This window comes from Procambarus clarkii, chromosome 22 (genome assembly GCF_040958095.1).
Source record: "Procambarus clarkii isolate CNS0578487 chromosome 22, FALCON_Pclarkii_2.0, whole genome shotgun sequence".
Lineage (NCBI taxonomy): Eukaryota > Metazoa > Arthropoda > Malacostraca > Decapoda > Cambaridae > Procambarus > Procambarus clarkii.
Genome location: NC_091171.1, coordinates 10,346,317 through 10,364,639, shown reverse-complemented (window position 1 = coordinate 10,364,639; position 18,323 = coordinate 10,346,317). Strand labels below are relative to the sequence as shown.

General features: G+C 42.5%; 1 protein-coding gene across 11 annotated transcripts in view; it reads right to left on the bottom strand.

The window, feature by feature from the left end:
* Positions 1–18,323, bottom strand: part of LOC123756986 (uro-adherence factor A) — a 97,497-nt gene that overhangs the window by 76,401 nt on the left and 2,773 nt on the right. For 3 of the 11 annotated variants that reach the window (XM_069329429.1, XM_069329435.1, XM_069329432.1), the window contains exons 2-5: positions 4,781–5,027; positions 4,586–4,652; positions 3,605–3,805; positions 1,259–2,847 (exon numbers count right to left, since the gene is read on the bottom strand). In XM_069329429.1, coding sequence (XP_069185530.1) covers positions 1,259–2,847; positions 3,605–3,805; positions 4,586–4,591 — 1,796 coding nt within the window. In that variant the 5' untranslated portion in view covers positions 4,592–4,652; positions 4,781–5,027. Of the gene's footprint in view, positions 1–1,258; positions 2,848–3,604; positions 3,806–4,467; positions 4,653–4,780; positions 5,131–18,323 lie in introns of all 11 variants that reach the window. The other 8 variants (XM_069329430.1, XM_069329434.1, XM_069329438.1 and 5 more) reach the window with 5 other exon arrangements.

Genomic DNA, 18,323 nt, shown 5'->3' with positions numbered 1-18,323 from the left:
GGGCACACTGCAACCTTCAAACCCGCACAAGGCAGGCTGGAACACGGGAGACGCATCCACGGGTCCCCGAGCCCCGACAGGGGTTTCCAGGGCCCGTAGGGTAGCAACTACGGGAAGCCCGGGCAAGGTGATGCTAACCGGTTAAGAAACCCAAACAAAACACGGGTAAATGATAATACTGTACTGAAAACCCCTGGGACAGGTACAAGCACGGGGGCCTAGCAGAGGGCCACCAAAACAATACCAGGGGAACTATGGGCCCACGAGGCAGCAGCACCACCAGGCAACCAAAAACAAAAAAGAAAAACCCCGCAAAAGTACACCGTCCCCAGAGCAACAGGAACCGGTCGCCGCTTAGGTGGCAGGCCGCGCAACACCTTGATGCCCTAACCAGCACAAAACCACTCCCTACCCAAGGCCAAACAAGGGCCCCAAGCCCCAGCTGGCCCCAAGGGCGAGGCAAATGCCGAGCAGCAAAAACCTCTACGGGAGCGGATCCCGAACGCCCCAAAGATAACCCTGACATGCAAGGGCAGTACTCACAGGGCGCCTAGGGAAGGAAGCCCTAGGCGCATGCAGCCCCGGCACTGATGAAGTACTCCTGGCCACCGCACACCACAACAACAGCAGAGAACGCCACACGAGGCAAACACCGCCAAGGAATTTGAGGCCAGAGAAGCGTCTATCCCGGTTGACACTAGCTTGCGAACTGACGGCAGCCGGCGTGGTGAGGTCCGGGGCCCCCCTCCCCCTCCCGGGGAGGGAAGGGCTGCGCGGACGACCGGCGCGGCAGTAAATTGATTGTTTGATTGTTTTCCTTGGGATTGTAGGGAGTTTTCTACCTCTCTGTTCGGTTTTTGTTGTAGTTTTTTACCATGTGGGGTTTGTTTTGTTACGCCTACCTTTCTGGGTGCCTAACCCCGGTCGATGGCAGATAAGGAAAACCCCCAACCATATGGGGTTTTCCAGGGCCATTGCTCCCTGAAACCTCTCTGAAGGGGCCAGGTTCTGGCGCTGGTCCCTGGTAGGTCTGAACTCCATAGCTAATGTCCTGGTCTAACATAACATACATTAGCCCGATAAGCTCCAGGGTGCCTCCGGGGCTCCCCACAGAAAACTGGTTTGGGTCCTTAATTACTTGAAAATGACATCCAGACAAATGCGTACAAGCATATTCTGATGAATCAATTTATAAACATGAAATTCAAATGTCTTTCATTCTTACGAGCAATTAAGTAAAATTATGTGCAACTCTTACCTGCCAACATAAGGTGTTTCTACTTCCCAATCACTTGATCTATTTTGGTAAGTCATTTTTAACTTGGATTCTTGTACCTGTCGACGATCCAGAGCTGGTGTCCAGAGAGATGTGCTGGTTGATTTGCCTCCGCTACATGCAAGTTTTGGTGGACCCATTGGGACTTGAAACTGCTTTGGCATTGGTTTTGATGGATTTTCGAGTGCAGTTTTCAATTCCCAGTCACTGCGATAACCTATATCAGTTTTGACTGGCTCTTGTGTCGGCTTAGGTAAAGGTTTAGGTTTCGGCGGAGAGGGGTTACTGCCAGCTTGGAACTCCCGCTGCCTTTTACCACTCTGAAGGCCTTCCTTGAATGCATTCTCTATAGAATCATTTACAGACCAAATAATTGACTTGGCAAATATATCACCAACCTCCTCTCCAACTTCTTCTAAGCCTAATCCTCCTTTATCATCATCTATGTTTTCATCTGATAAATAAGGCTCTTCTGATATTTTTTGTTTAGGAGTACCATTAGAACTTTTTTCTGTTGCTGTTTTATACATCTCTTTCATTGTTTTTGTGATACGAGCTTCAAGCTGAGAAAATGCCAGTTTTTCTGCAGCAGATTGATTCTGTTGTTTTGTGCTAGATGGAAATTCATCCATTTTCTCATCTAAATCTGCATACATATCCTCGAGATCTAACTGGTTTTCATGAGGTATGCTATGACTACTTCTTTCTTGGGCTGGACTGTAACTTTTACTTTGATGATGGTCTGGTGATTTACTTTTATTTTGAGGCCGAGATGGACTACAGCTTTTACTTCGAGACCGTGAGGAGCTGCTAGTACTTGTACTACTATGTTTAGAAGAACTACGACTTCTTTGGTAAGGCCGAGCTATACTATGACTTCTGTTGTGTTTAGTTAAACTGCGACTCCTGCTTCGAAGTTGATTTTGGCTGCATCCTGCTTGAGGCTTAGTTGGACTTCTACTTCGAAGTCGAGTTAAACTACAGCTTCTTTGATGTCGATCTGGAGAACGGCTATTGCTTCGATAACGGGCTGGGCTTCGACTTCTACTTTGACGTCTACCCGAGCTATAGCTTCTACTTCGACGTTTATCTATCCTACGACTTCTACTGCGATGTCTACCTGTGCTACGACTTCTACTTCGAGGTCTGCCTAAGCTGCGACTACTACTGGGAGATCGATCGTGGCTATGGCTTCTATATTTTGGTTTTATTGGACTACAGCTTCTGCTTCGGCGTCTTCCCGAGTTGCGACTTCTACTGCGGGATCGCTCTTGGCTGTGGCTTCTATATTTTGCTTTTGTTGGGCTAGAGCTTCTGCTTCGGAGTTTTGCTGGGCTGCGACTTCTACTTCGTCGCCAAGAAGAACTTTTGTGATATTGAGATGGACTGATACTCCTACTGCGGCGACGAGGAGAGCTATAACTTTTAGTTTGATGATAAGGAGGACTACGACTTCTACTTCGACGGCGGGTTGGGGTGCGTCTGTTATGAGATATTTTTTGATGTCGAACCGGGCTTGTGCTTTGACTGTGACTTCGCCGAGATCTTCCATGATGCCCCTGTCTTTGACTCTGAAGAGAGAATTATTAGTATTAGTTACCAAATCAATTTTGTACACAACTATTTTTCAGTAATTCATGCCAAAATTATGTACTGTAATAGGTATGATATAGAATGAAACCCACCGAAAAAACGATTAAGAATGCTTTAAATCCAAAACTATAAACTGTGAAGGATATGTTGGAATTAAAATTAGAAATTATTAAATAATGCTGAAAAACAAAATTAGCCAAAATGGATGGCATATCTAGGCTACATGACGGCCTTGTATACAGTATATAATCTGGACACACAAGCAGGCCAAGCTGTATTGGGGAGGGGTGAGAATGATTTGCATATAATGGTTTTCAGATAGTTGAAGAGCACTAGGAACTCATTTTAATGTAGAGATACAAGCTGATGCCAGAATGAATAGCTAGGGAGTATACCTAGCAAAAAGGATTGGGGTAGAACAGTGGCACTTGCCTCTGCCATTCCTGATAACTAGAATAATCTGCTGGATTAAAAACAACAAGTTTGCTTCTACTGAAAAACAATTATATGTGCAGTATTTACTTGCCAAGAGACAGATCTCATGACTTTGGGTGCTGTAGACTCTTTAGCTTAATGGAACACAACCCACTGGAACCTAACAGTCTGCCCATGGACCACACCTGAGCACTCTTGATGGATGAAAAGGAGGAGGTCAATGACAAGAGGAACAGGACAAGAGGGGGGAGGGGGAAGACCAGGAGGTATAATATTCTAACACTGTACTCTGCCACTAACCTGATACGGCTTCCCACGGTTGTCCCTTTGTTGAGGACGGTTCTTCTGGCTTAGGTGAAAGCGGCCACAGTTATCCCTTCTGCATCTCTTGTCGTCTGGACAGACAAAGCCATGCACAAAACTGCACTGATATTCACCCTTGATGCACTTGCCCTCTTTCCAGTAACGGCAAGTTTCAGGAACTTTCTTTCTGAAACTCTGCTGCTGGGCAAGAAGATTTTAGTTAATATTAATATAAAAAATGCTTTGAAAATTACTACTCTAAACCATTAATTGCTTTTAACATCCATGAGCACTTAGACTTTTTTCATCCATCATAATACAACAGTAATACGTAAAACAAATCGGGAAAAGATGCCAATCATTCTCCCCATGTTGAAATAATCCATTTAATAATGGTAAAATTTGTTGTATGATTATAAGCAGCATGAATGAAGAACAGCTCATACAAGCAGCAGTTATTCAATAATTTAAAACATATTTGTGTTAGTAAAAAAACAAATTAAGATACCCATCATTAATTACTGTTTAGAGTACTGTACTATACAGTACATAAATGCATACTATTGTAAAAAATGTAGTAGTGATCTCAAGATGCTGGAATACACAGCAGAACATTATAGTTTTACTCATCATATTTGTGGCTCCTAGGGATTTATGTATTTTTTTTCAGAGCTATTAAATTCAGCTGCTGCCAAATTAAAATCCAGTGTGTTTAAATAGGACAATACATATTCTGGCATTGCTGCCACAGTTAGATGACCACATTGAAAATATCCTTAAAAGTGTCTTGTCTATTATGATGCAAATATTAACACTGAATATTGAAGGCCTAAACACACGTGACAATTTTGGATTCTTACCCTAATATGGATCTTAAGTCACATAGCAACTGTAATGGTAAAGATGACTATTACTGGAACAATGAACTTGTGCATTAGTTTAAGGTGGCGGCAGTAACAATGTAGAAACATTACGTACACTCATTCTCTTGGTGAAGACTGGCACAGATTCAGTAGTCAATCAAAATTCTGGTTCCATCAGCTTTCTGGAAGATATTTATCGAAGGTAAAGACCAGGATTTTACATAAACAAGTGTAGGGATAAAGCACATTAATTCATACCATATTTTCAATATGCTTGTTCTATGTATAGTGAAAAATATACTAAAATTACCTTGAAATTATTATAGCTTTCCTTCAAATGGAAGAGACTCTTAATAACCTCTTTATTTAACATGTTCTTGACCTTTATACAGCATGAAGAACTTCCTTCACAGGTCAGGGTCCCTGCACATTGCTGGAGATTCCTGCATCACGCACCACTCAATCTGCTCCTTCACTCTCACTTTGGTGTTCTCACTTAGGCTTTCCATTCTCACTCATCTCACCTAAACCCTCGTCCCATTCTGCCTGTGTGTATACTAAATAAGGGTTTCTCTCTGGTACCTTAACTGTTTGCTTTGGCATACTATCATCATTCCATTTCCTCATTCTTCCAGCCTTGAACTTCTCATCCTTCTATCACTTTTCACAAATAATTTTTTTGTACAATACTAACTACAGTATTCATATAACTCTAAACTACATAAATTTTGACAATCTGGATTACTGAGCATATACATTTTTAAATATGCAGTACTGTACCTACATTTAGTTCATCATTAAATCTGATCAACATTATTTTTGTCAATCCAAATTATCACTTGGGCCCCAAGCAACTTGCCTTATCTGGAGTTACCTACAAGGAGACATTATAGATAACCTCCTCTTGAAAGTTGTCTCAAAGCTTCTTGTATCACTTGCCATTTAGTTCCAGTCATCTTACGACTTCCTTTCAACACTTTAATACACAGATACAAAAAATTACTTTTAGAGGCCTTAGCCTTTAACCCTTAACATGCTCGGGGTCTAATATCCTGCTATCCACACAGGCGCATGTCATTTTGAAAAAAAAAAATTTTTTTTTTTTGCTAATCTGTTAAGTTCTGTTCACTGATCACGGGAAAAATAAAAAAAAAATTCTATTGTACTTACTTTTGTTGCAATAGAGCCGAGAAGCTCTGCGATGACGTCACAATCTGCATGGTCGCTCATGCAGTACACACCCGGGAGATGTTGCGCGCGGTCCTCAAACAGCCAGAGTTGCCACAAATATATTTTCGCGCTATTTATTTACAATGTCTAAGCGCATTTTATCTAATTTTTTTTCACTAATTGTGTTTCAAATACTGTTTGAACATATTTTGTATCAATAATTGTTGCATATTTGAGTATACACAGGCGCACACAAATGTTTTCAATTACGGCAATATAATATGTCATTACAGTCTATTATATTATATGTTCTGCTTATATGTTTACATATTTACACACTCGCACACGCTATACACACTTTGAAGCACACTTAGAAGATTTCTAGACTGTGGTAGTCATTGAAGCAGTCGACAGCACATAATGGGATACCACACGTTTCACACCATGTTTGCACAAGCTTCCGTTTCTTGTCTCTACGTGTCGTTGTTTTACACACCAAGCAATCACGTTGGGCTATTGCACGCTTCACACCAGGTGGCAAATACTTAAGTTTGTGTGCTAGGAAGCCTTCAGTGTGAGCGAGGCGTGGAGTACCAGCATGCTGCAACAGTGGGTTTATGATGGGCCGCTGAATACCTGGGACATCTTTTGCAAACTTTCCTAATAACTGTATTGCAGCATCAAATACAAAGTCACGGAAAGTGGGCTTACGTCCAGTTCTCACAAGGTACATGTTGAAACAGTTCAGCATGCTCATGTCCACAAGATGGAAGAACACTTTTTTCGTCCACCTACATGTCTTCCGCACACACTCTGCAGTGCCAATCATCATGTCTGATTTATCAATCAACCGCATGTTGATATTATAGTCTAAAACACAGTCTGGCTTATATAGTGGTGCGTTTGTTTTATGGCTCACTTTCCCACTGTTCACCATTGTTCCATCATGAATTGTTGTCAACAAGTTCACCTCTCTTTTGTCTTTCCACCGAACTGACAGAATGTTATCACTTTTCCTTCTCTGACACTCACCAACTGCAATGTCGTTGTCAAACACAGGCATTTCCCTTCGTTGTGGCTTTACTGTACCAACCAATCCGGTTCTATTTTCTAGCAAGAACCGAGCTAGCAAGGGACTTGTATAGTAATTATCTGTGTATAAAATGTGTCCCTTGTTCATCCACGGAGCCATGATGGTCTTCACTACACTCCCCGAGAATCCATGTTCGTCGTTACCGGGAATGTCTACATCACTAGCCGAGTACAGAATCATGTGTAACACGTATCCTGTCTCACAATCACAAAGAACAAAAAATTTCAGGCCAAATCGGTTTCGTTTTGAGGGAATGTACTGTTTGAATGGAACACGTCCCTTGAAAAGTATGAGAGATTCATCAACCACCAGCTTCTGTGCTGGTACGTAAAAATCTCTGAATTTTCCAATAACATCGTTCATGTAGTGCCTCACTCGCCACAGTCTATCATCAGGTGTTCAGTCCTGAACACTTCCAAAATGTAGACACCTGAGGAGTATCTGAAACCTGTCTCGTGACATATATTTCCCGAATAAAGGTGTTGGTATTGTCTTGTCCTTGCTCCAATAGTCATTTATTGCATGTTTGTGACAGTGCTTCATCAACAAACAGAGTGCCAAAAACACATACATTTCCGCCACTGTGGTATTTTTCCAACGCTGCAGTCGTGAAAATTCTGTGATTTCCCTCTCAATCAGGAAAGCAGCATGCAGGTTCGTTTGGTGTACAATGTATTCCATGAGTGGTTCATCATAGAATGCTGTAAAATATTCCATCTCAGCCATGTCCTCACCTTGATTAGGGAAAAGGTTTGTAATCCCTACATCTTTATCGTCAAAGTGAGGAATATTAGGAATAAAGTCGTCACCATCACTCCACTCAAGTACACCAGGCGTCCTGCGAGATGCAGAGGAAAGACGGCGAGGAAGCGATGCATACCGGCGACCAGGAGCTGAATACCGTCTGCGAGAAGCACGGCGGCTACGTGCACGTGAGGTGGGTGCACGTGAACACGAGGGTCTTGGTCCCTCATGTGGTGCCATGCGGTGGCGCTTGGCTGGGCGAGATGCTGCTGACGCGACAATTTCTCGCCCAGTTACACCACTGGTACCAGCCACAGGCTCAATAAAACTTTGATCTGAGTCACTAAACCCAGAAAAGGAGTCACCTCCCTCTGACTCGTCACCCTCAAACAGAAAATATCCACAGGAACTGTGAGGTCGTGGTAGAATTGGGGTAGAAAATGGGCGAGGAGGCATGGGAGAGCGTATAGGCCTCGCCATGGCATGGCGGTCATTCTCACTTTCACTGCTGCTGGTACTATCTCCCGACAACTGTGTATAATCCTCATTGTTGTCTGAATCGTCAAACACACTTTCTTCACCTTCAGAGAATAATTCGTGGGCTATTTGCTCTGGGGTGAGGGACTGAGTGATGCGTGCTCGTGAGGCGTTTGACCGTGCGCTCGCCATGGTGACTCTCGCTAAACTGAGGCCTCCCATGCCATCGGAGCGTGAGCTGGATTTTTTTTCAAAATGGCCGCTGTTTACTAGAGCCCCTGGGCAGCGTATGGGACCCCCAGCTACACCGCGGGCCATTCAAATCGTGCGCGGTACCCATACACTTCATATGAAGTGAAGCGCAGTTGACTGGTAAAACGATTTACACTTCATTTGAAGTGATGCGCACTTTAAGGGTTAAAAGAACATTAAATGTTCCATTTATTAACATTAAATGGAATTTAATGTTAATAAATGTCATGTTATGGAATGTGGAATAGGAGAACATAGACCCCACACAACCTATATATTATGTGAGAAATCTTTAAAGAATTCTGATAAAGAAAGAGATCTAGGGGTGGTTCTAGATAGAAAACTATCACCTGAGGACCACATAAAGAATATTGTGCAAGGAGCCTATGCTATGCTTTCCAACTTCAGAATTGCATTTAAATACATGGATGGCGATATACTAAAGAAATTGTTCATGACTTTTGTTAGGCCAAAGCTAGAATATGCAGCTGTTGTGTGGTGCCCATATCTTAAGAAGCACATCAACAAACTGGAAAAGCTGCAAAGACATGCTACTAAGTGGCTCCCAGAACTGAAGGGTAAGAGCTACGAGGAGAGGTTAGAAGCATTAACCCTTCAATTGCGCATCGCATCATATGATGCTTTGACCGACTTGCAGTAAATTGCACATCGCATCATATGATCCTTTGGAGTACTACACAAGATTTAAACGGCCCGCGGATACACGGGGTTCACCACACCTTCATCAGGGCTCTTGTAAACAGACGCCATTTTTTTTTTTAAATCGTGGGCCAAACTCCAGGGTGTTATGGGCCTCAGTATTGAGTGAGCTACCAAGCCTGACGCATGCAGCATGAGCTCACAGCACTGCTGTTCAGCTTGTGACCACAGCATCGCCTAAAAATGCCAAAATATACTTGTTCATGCTATTATGTAGCGATGATATTATTACAGAAGACCCCTGACTGTGATAAAACTGACCAGGGTTCTGATAATAGCAGGATTGTGGTGATATTTGGCGCTGTGCGCCATGGAGGGAGGAGTAATGCTGTGGGAGGGAGGATGGTGGCGTTGTCTTTTGAGTGTGTGTGGCCACCTTTTATTGACTGCACTCACCATACCAGCTTAGTGGTTTGCTATGGTGAACACAAATGTAGATACTTATATATAACGTGTGTATAGTGTGAGATAACAGCGAGAGTAGGAGGTTGGGAGCCGCCATTTTGGTGAGGGAGGAGCGTCGTCTGCAGGACTTATCATGTTGTTTACTGATGACCACGATGCTCTTTGGGCACCATACCAGTTTACTTGTACAAGTATGGTGAATAAAACAGGTAGATATTTATATATAATGTGTGTATATAGCGTAATAACACCACAAACAGTATTGTTGGAGAAATATTAGTGCGTCTGGCCTTGAGGGCGGCCGCCACCAGCTGACTGTGTGAGTAGCTACGTCTCTCTGCCTTTACTCACCATACAAGCTTAGATGTACAGTTATGGTGAACAAAACATGTAAATACTTATATATAACGTCTGTATATAAAAGCAAAAACAGTATGGTGGGTGGAGAATGGTGGCAAGGCAGGTGAGGTGAGGGAGGGAGTGGCAGCCAGTGGCAGCCAGTCACTGCCTGCCACTGCCACTGCCACTCAGCATACCAACTTAGTGGTTTGTCATGGTGAACAAAACATGCAGATACTTATATATAACCTGTGTATATAGTGTAATAACCGACAAAGTATTTGTTCACTGTTTGATGAACATAATTGAATCAACAATACGCACACCATATTTTTGAGTACAGCGATGATTCACTCATTTTATTATATAAATATATCACACTACACACTATTGAATAATATTACAGCAAAAAAACTACGAAAAATCAATCAGAGACATTGGGTAATTATCTCTTTGTGGAAACTCTGGGTTGACAGCTGGCGATCAACAGACCGCCTGGGACGCACGCTCAGTCAGCGCCTGATTTTTGTCACACTTCCCCGCCCTATAGTAGGCAATATATGCAACTTACAATTTTTTTATTATTTTTCCCGTGATCATTGAACACAAATTAACAGGTTAGGAAGAATTTTTTTTTTTTTTTTTTTTTTTTTTTTTTTTTTTTTTTTTTTTTTTTTTTTTTTTTTTTTGTATGCGCCTGTGGGTGTCAAATGGTATATAGCTATGCGCTATTTAAGGGTTAAACATGCCAAAACTAGAAGACAGAAGAAAAAGAGGTGATATGATCACTACATACAAAATAGTAACAGGAATTGATAAAATCGACAGGGAAGATTTCCTGAGACCTGGCACTTGAAGAACAAGAGGTCATAGATTTAAACTAGCTAAACACAGATGCCGAAGAAATAAGAAAATTCACCTTCGCAAATAGAGTGGTAGACGGTTGGAACAAGTTAAGTGAGAAGGTGGTGGAGGCCAAGACCGTCAGTAGTTTCAAAGCGTTATATGACAAAGGGTGCTGGGAAGACGGGACACCACGAGCGTAGCTCTCATCCTGTAACTACACTTAGGTAATTACACACACACACACACACAATGGGGCCTCGACTTACGATGCTAATCCGTTCCCAGACACGGATTGTAAGTCGAAATATCATAAGTCGAAGCGATTTTTCCCATAAGAAATAAAGGGATTTGAATTAATCCGTTCCCCACCCTCCAAAATATTAACATACAAATATATTTTATACTGAATACAATGTTTTTTTTTCTAACTACAATACAGTACCTAAGTTGATCTTACCTTTATGGAGGGTTCTAGATGGTGTATGGAAGATGGTGATAAGGGGGGGAGCAGGAGAGTTGTTACTGTTTGGAAGGGGAGTCCCCTTCCATTATCACATCAGGCAGTGATGTTTTGTCTGGGGTACTCTCTCTCTCCTACGTTTGCCTGAATACCACTAGGACCTGGTTGTGGTTCAATACTTGTTTGTCTCACTACACATTTGTCAAGAGACATTTGTTTTTCCCTTCGTTATAACATTTGTCTATAATGATGCATCACAGTGTCATTGAATAGATTAAGGCAACGGCCTACTGCAGCTTGATTTGGGCGAGTCGTTTCAGCAAAGGTTTGCAATTCTTCCCATGCTGCACACATTTTCTTAATTGTTGAGAAAGAGACATTCTGTACTCTTGTTTTTGCTCTATGGTCATCCTTACATGGGTTTTCATATGTTGACCCTTACCACTGACTTTCCTGGGACTCATTACATGATATATAATAATTACTTTAATGTTCAAAATGCAAAAACTCACCACAAACGCGGAATTTCTTATAGACGCGATCGTCACTAAGCGGGCAGCTGTAATAAACTGAGGCAGGTCGGCCTCGGTGTCCTGTATATACCAGTTGCGTTACTCCTGGCAGTATGGGTTCGAGTCACTTCTGGGGTGTGAGTTTTCAGTTATATATATTATGTATTTTTATATATATATATATATATATATATATATATATATATATATATATATATATATATATATATATATATATATATATATATATATATATATATATATATATATATATATATATATATATATATATATATATATATATATATATATATATATATATATATATATATATATATATATATATATATATATATATATATATATATATATATATATATATATATATATATGTCGTACCTAGTAGCCAGAACGCACTTCTCAGCCTACTATGCAAGGCCCGATTTGCCTAATAAACCAAGTTTTCCTGAATTAATATATTTTCTCTATTTTTTTTCTTATGAAATGATAAAGATACCCATTTCATTATGTATGAGGTCATTTTTTTTTATTGGAGTTAAAATGAACGTAGATATATGACCGAACCTAACCAACCCTACCTAACCTAACCTAACCTATCTTTATTGGTTAGGTTAGGTTAGGTTGCCAAAAAAGTTAGGTTAGGTTAGGTTAGGTAGGTTAGGTAGTCGAAAAACAATTAATTCATGAAAACTTGGCTTATTAGGCAAATTGGGCCTTGCATAGTAGGCTGAGAAGTGCGTTCTGGCTACTAGGTACGACATATATATATATATATATATATATATATATATATATATATATATATATATATATATGTCGTACCTAATAGCCAGAACGCACTTCTCGGCCTACTATCCAAGGCCCGATTTGCCTAATAAGCCAAGTTTTCCTGAATTAATATATTTTCTCTAACTTTTTTCTTATGAAATGATAAAGCTACCCATTACATTACGAATGAGGTCAATTTTTTTTTATTGGAGTTAAAATTAACGTAGATATATGACCGAACCTAACCAACCCTACCTAACCTAACCTAACCTATCTTTATAAGTTAGGTTAGGTTAGGTAGCCGAAAATGTTAGGTTAGGTTAGGTTAGGTAGGTTAGGTAGACGAAAAACAATTAATTCATGAAAACTTGGCTTATTAAGCAAATCGGGCCTTGCATAGTAGGCATAGAAGTGAGTTCTGGCTACTAGGTACGACATATATATATATATATATATATATATATTGTGACAATAATCTCCTTCAAGAGATTGAGCCTGCTCTTCCCTCCATAATTACGTCTTCACAACTATATAAAAGACTATGGAAGAAATGTCCAACAACGACAACAAACACCAGCAAGGCTTGCCAGGGTGAGCAGAAACGTATGCAACCAGCCACCTGTTCGAACTCCAACCACCAAACTACCCGTTGATCGCTACGACTCCGCTGATTGGTCGCCGGTCTGGCTGCACCTGCCTCGCCCCCCCCCAATACTACCTGATGTCTGGGGTCGCCCCAACATCAGTCTTCAGAATGTTCCGTGCTTTCGTAGCCAGCACTCCTCCCAGCTAGACTCTAGAGTGTACTGAGAGAGGTGGTGGCTTTAAGCCAATATTCCAGCACCTCCCACTTAACTTTTGTGTTGCACTTCTTATTATTTTGCCTTAACGTAACTTTCATTGTGTCATTTAAGTATTCTTATTATTTTGATTCATTGATTTTATTATACATATTTGTTTGTCCATATTTTCATGTTTTGATTTATTTAACGTAATTAAAATTTCATTGTTAAAGTTTTACTTGTGTTTTGTGTGTCTTCTCCTTACCTTACCACAGACGAAGTTCCAGTTTTTCTATTTTTTTTTATAACTATGTGACGAGGCCATACCCCTAGCCTTAAACAGCCGAACACCAACGCGTTACCGTCACAAGTCATATGGGGGCCTGTCCTAGGAGCTTAACTCAGGTACTGGTGCTAAGTGGTAATTTATGGTAAGCGTATTTAACTTTGTTAACGTAGCTTTACTATTTTTCATTCAATTTCATTTTTATAAGGTGCGGTGTATTGTGCATTACGAGAGTAACATATAGTGAAGGTGAGACAACTTTGGATTACGTGGTGACTGTAGGCCTCAGTCATACTCTTAATTGGTCATCTCTCCCTCCATGTTATTACTCGTATTTACCATCTATGTCCCTTGAATATTTCTCATTCTGACAGATCATCATATTGGTACCCTGGTACTGTGGTCTGCCCCGGGTCAAGAGTACCCAATCTTCTGCAATCTGACTGTAGGAGGACAAAGAGGGCCATAGTTCCTCTAGCTCGAACTTTAGTTGCTGAATTGGGACCTCAGCAGCAGTTCTCGTCACCAGTTGACACCTCGCACCCCTACACGTCAGTCAGAGATGATGATACATACAACGGTAGGGAATTAGCTTATTTTTTCAGAGCACAAAAGTTCGCTAATTCTGTAAGTATCATATTAAATTCAGTAGGAAAAACTTGCTTTATGTCCTATAGAGACTTGGCAAGGTATGCCTACATCCTTGGACTACCAATTTTACTTTTGAAGCATTTAACTGTTTCATTTGTTTTCGAAACTTTGTTTCATTTGTTAGTAGGATTTTCTTGCCCTTATTCTCTTACATGAGTACCGGGTACAAGATTTCCTGCGCCCTTGATTTAATTTAATCATTTAATATCTTTCACTTAACGTTAATTGTTAAAGATCACACAGGATAGGTACCAGTTGCCACGTTGTCCTGTTTCTGACATTTCATTATTGAACATTCGTGTACCTTTATTTGCTAATTTCACCATGTTTCGTCTCCAAACTTTCCGTGCAAATCCAGCAGGTGAAATAGGGACTTTGAGTCGTGCCAAGAGGACTGAACTACAAACTCTTGCACATGAGTATCAACTAGAAGTTCCCTACCAAGCCAACAAAAATGACCTACACAACCTGTTGCTGGATTACTATTTAGAGCAAGGTAAGATAGACTCTGAAACTCATGAAACTTACTATATTGCAGAGAAAACTGACTTGGCAACGATGAAACTTAAACTAGAGCTGGCCAAGATTGAACGTGAGCAGCAAAGGGAAGCCCTCGAACAACAAGAACGAGCAGCTGCCATACGAAGGGAAGAACAAGAACGTGAGATTGCCTTACTCCAGGAGCGGGAACGCATACGGCTTGAAACCAAACAACGCGAGTTGGAAATGCAACGTGAACATGACAAGCAACAAGCGACTCTGGCTCTTGAGTGTCGTCAACGGGAATACACGTTGGAAACTTCACACCTCGCTCAACGCCAGCAAGCTACTGCCAATCTTCCCGTCAGTTTTAATATATCACATGCAAGTAAGTTAATGCCATCCTTTGTAGAAGCAGAAGTTGATGTGTTCTTTACCACCTTTGAAACCCTTGCTAATCAACTCAGTTGGCCTGTCGACCAATGGGCAACACTTCTCAGAGTCCATCTTACAGGTAGAGCTGCAGTCACACTCAGTACTTTGGCGTCTGAGAATGACTACTACACTCTGAAACAAGCAGTGTTGGACGCCTACCTCCTCTCTACTGAAAGTTATAGAAGGAAATTCCGTGACCACCTGAAGGCAAGTACCACTACCTTCCTCGAGTTTGCTAACACGAAACGGAGGTATTTCATGAAATGGCTGGAAGCAGCACATGTCTCTACTTTTACAGAACTCGTGAACCTGATGCTTGTTGAAGAATTCTTGAGACGTGTGCCGCCTCCTGTCCGCCTCTACTTAGCAGATAAAGAAGAAACCGACTACCTGAAGTGTGCTAAGTCGGCTGACACTTACAGCCTCATCCACCGGCTGACACCTGAACCATCCTCCAGTAAGAAGTCGTGGTACAGTTACGAGAAGGTGAGCCCCGATCAAGCTGGTTCACAACTGTACTGCAAGTATTGTAGACTCTATGGACATACCATAGACAAGTGTGGTAAGTCTCAATACAAGGGAACCACTGACCAACAACGACCCAAACCAACTCCTCCTAAGTCCGGTAAGCCTGTGATGAATGTTGGTGTTGATGTTAATGATCTTTCTCTTTTCAGTAACCACCTGTATACTGGAACTGTCTCTGCCAACGGTTCAAATCCGGAGGGACGTTTCAAATTGAAGATCTTGAGGGACACAGCGGCTCTACAATCGATCATCTTGAAGTCGGCTGTGCCCAACATAGTCTACACCGGGGAAACAGTCTTCATCACTGACCTCACTGCTACCACTCCATACCCTCTCGCCAGAGTCCACCTGGATTGTCCCTACGTGAACGGGGAAGTCCAAGTCGCCATCAGGGAAAAGCCTTTTCCCATGCCTGGAGTGCAACTTCTCCTAGGCAACGACTTGGCAGAAGACCTGCAACCAACCAACCTGATCGTCATGGACAAACCCCAGGTGTGTAACTCTGTGCCAAGTAACCCTATTCTTGAGTATGTTCCAGCAGAGGTTCAAGAGAGTGATGATGTTTCTCCTCCGGTTCTCGTGACCACCCGTGCACAAGCCGCACGTCCACAGCCAGCTGACTCTACTGCTACCGCTGTCCCTCAAGACCCTCAGAAACTACCCCCGCATCTGACCAAGTTGGAGTTCCGTAAGTTGCAGAGGGAAGATCTTACTTTAACACCATTGTTTTTCCAGGCTGAGACTCAACCCGACAGTATTCCTGGGTTCTTCCTAGAGAACGACTTGCTCTACCACAGATATAGACCCAGTAAACTGAAGGAGGAGGACGATTGGGCCAACACCGAACAACTTGTGATTCCCACCAGCCTGCGGCCCACTATTCTACACCTGGCCCACGGAGCATTCTCCCACTACGGCTTCAACAAGACTTACCATGGGATTCGTCAAGACTACTACTGGCCAGGTATGGTGAACAACGTCAAACAGTACGTAAAACAGTGTCATACATGTCAGATGGCAGGCAAACCGAACGTCTCCATTCCCAGAGCACCACTGATTCCCATACAGGTGCCTGCGGAACCTTTCCACAGACTCATAATAGACTGTGTTGGTCCTTTACCTCGGACCAGTTCAGGTAACGCCTACATCCTAACCATCCTGTGTCCTACCACCAGATTTCCCATAGCAGTTCCAGTGAAGAACATCACGGCTGCTACGGTTATCAAACATCTACTGAAGATCTTCACTCAATACGGATTTCCCAGGGAGATTCAAAGTGACTGTGGCACCAACTTCACCAGTGATCTCTTCAAAAGGACACTGGAGGAGTTCAACATCAAACAGGTATTGTCCAGCCCCTATCATCCTGCTTCACAGGGTTCTCTTGAACGTAGTCATCAGACCATCAAAGCACTCTTGAAAAAGTTTTGTAGTGAAACCTCGAAGGATTGGGATAAGCAGATTGACCTAATAATGTGTATTTTCAGAAGTCTCCCCAATGAGTCCCTAGGAGTATCTCCTTATGAGATGCTCTACGGCCGTAAGTGCCGTACTCCCCTTAAGGCTTTCAAAGACTCTCTCAGAGATGCCACCTTCAGTGAGCATCAGAATGTGCCCCAGTTTCTTCAAAACCTTCAGCACATTCTAGAGAGAGTCCACCGCTTTGCTCATGATAATCTATTGAAAGCCCAGGTGAGAATGAAGACTCATTACGACCAGACCAGCAAAGTAAGAAAATTCAAGCCGGGAGACTTCGTCCTTGCTTATTTCCCTATCCCAGGTTCACCTTTACAAAACAGATTTTCAGGACCCTACTGCGTCAAAGAGTGCAGAAGCAACAACACATACGTCATAGAGACTCCAGATAGGCGGCGGAAGACCCAACTGTGCCACGTCAACCTCCTGAAGCAATATAATGGTACTCCTCCCACTGTCTTGACTAATTATTCCACATTCACAGAACCCTACATCCACAGTGAGACCTTCCCAGCTTCTTCTCCCGAAAGCACTGACAAGGAGTCGGCGCTTTCTAATTCCAAAATCCTTAATGATCTTCCCAAATGCTTTCAGGATAATACTCGTGCTCCTATGCCCTCTTCTAATTCCACTCTCACCTCGTCAGATAAGCCCTACATCCTCCATGTCGACGCCAATGGTACCGACGATGGTGGTGTCGTGATGCAGCAACGAGGCGAGAAGAATTCACCTGTCAGCGACTACTGCTACAAGGAACGACGGAACAATTGGCAAGGAGCTACTCTTCCTCATCCTGAAGCTTCAGCACTTCACTCCACACCTGAAAAGTGCTCGGTCCACCATCAACACGGACCACACCACCCTACACCTCCTGCAGCACGCCCACTTCTCATCTCAACGTCTTCTACTATGGGCTTGCTACCTGCAGAAATTCAACCTGGAGACACGCTATACCAAGAGTCTGACAACATCTTAGCCCATGATCTCTCCAGAGTTTATGAAGTAGAAGCGACTCCATCCATTACTCCACCACATAACGACGTACTTCTTCCAGAACCGCAGGCTTCGGGGGAGAGTTGTGACAATAATCTCCTTCAAGAGATTGAGCCTGCTCTTCCCTCCATAATTACGTCTTCACAACTATATAAAAGACTATGGAAGAAATGTCCAACAACGACAACAAACACCAGCAAGGCTTGCCAGGGTGAGCAGAAACGTATGCAACCAGCCACCTGTTCGAACTCCAACCACCAAACTACCCGTTGATCGCTACGACTCCGCTGATTGGTCGCCGGTCTGGCTGCACCTGCCTCGCCCCCCCCCAATACTACCTGATGTCTGGGGTCGCCCCAACATCAGTCTTCAGAATGTTCCGTGCTTTCGTAGCCAGCACTCCTCCCAGCTAGAC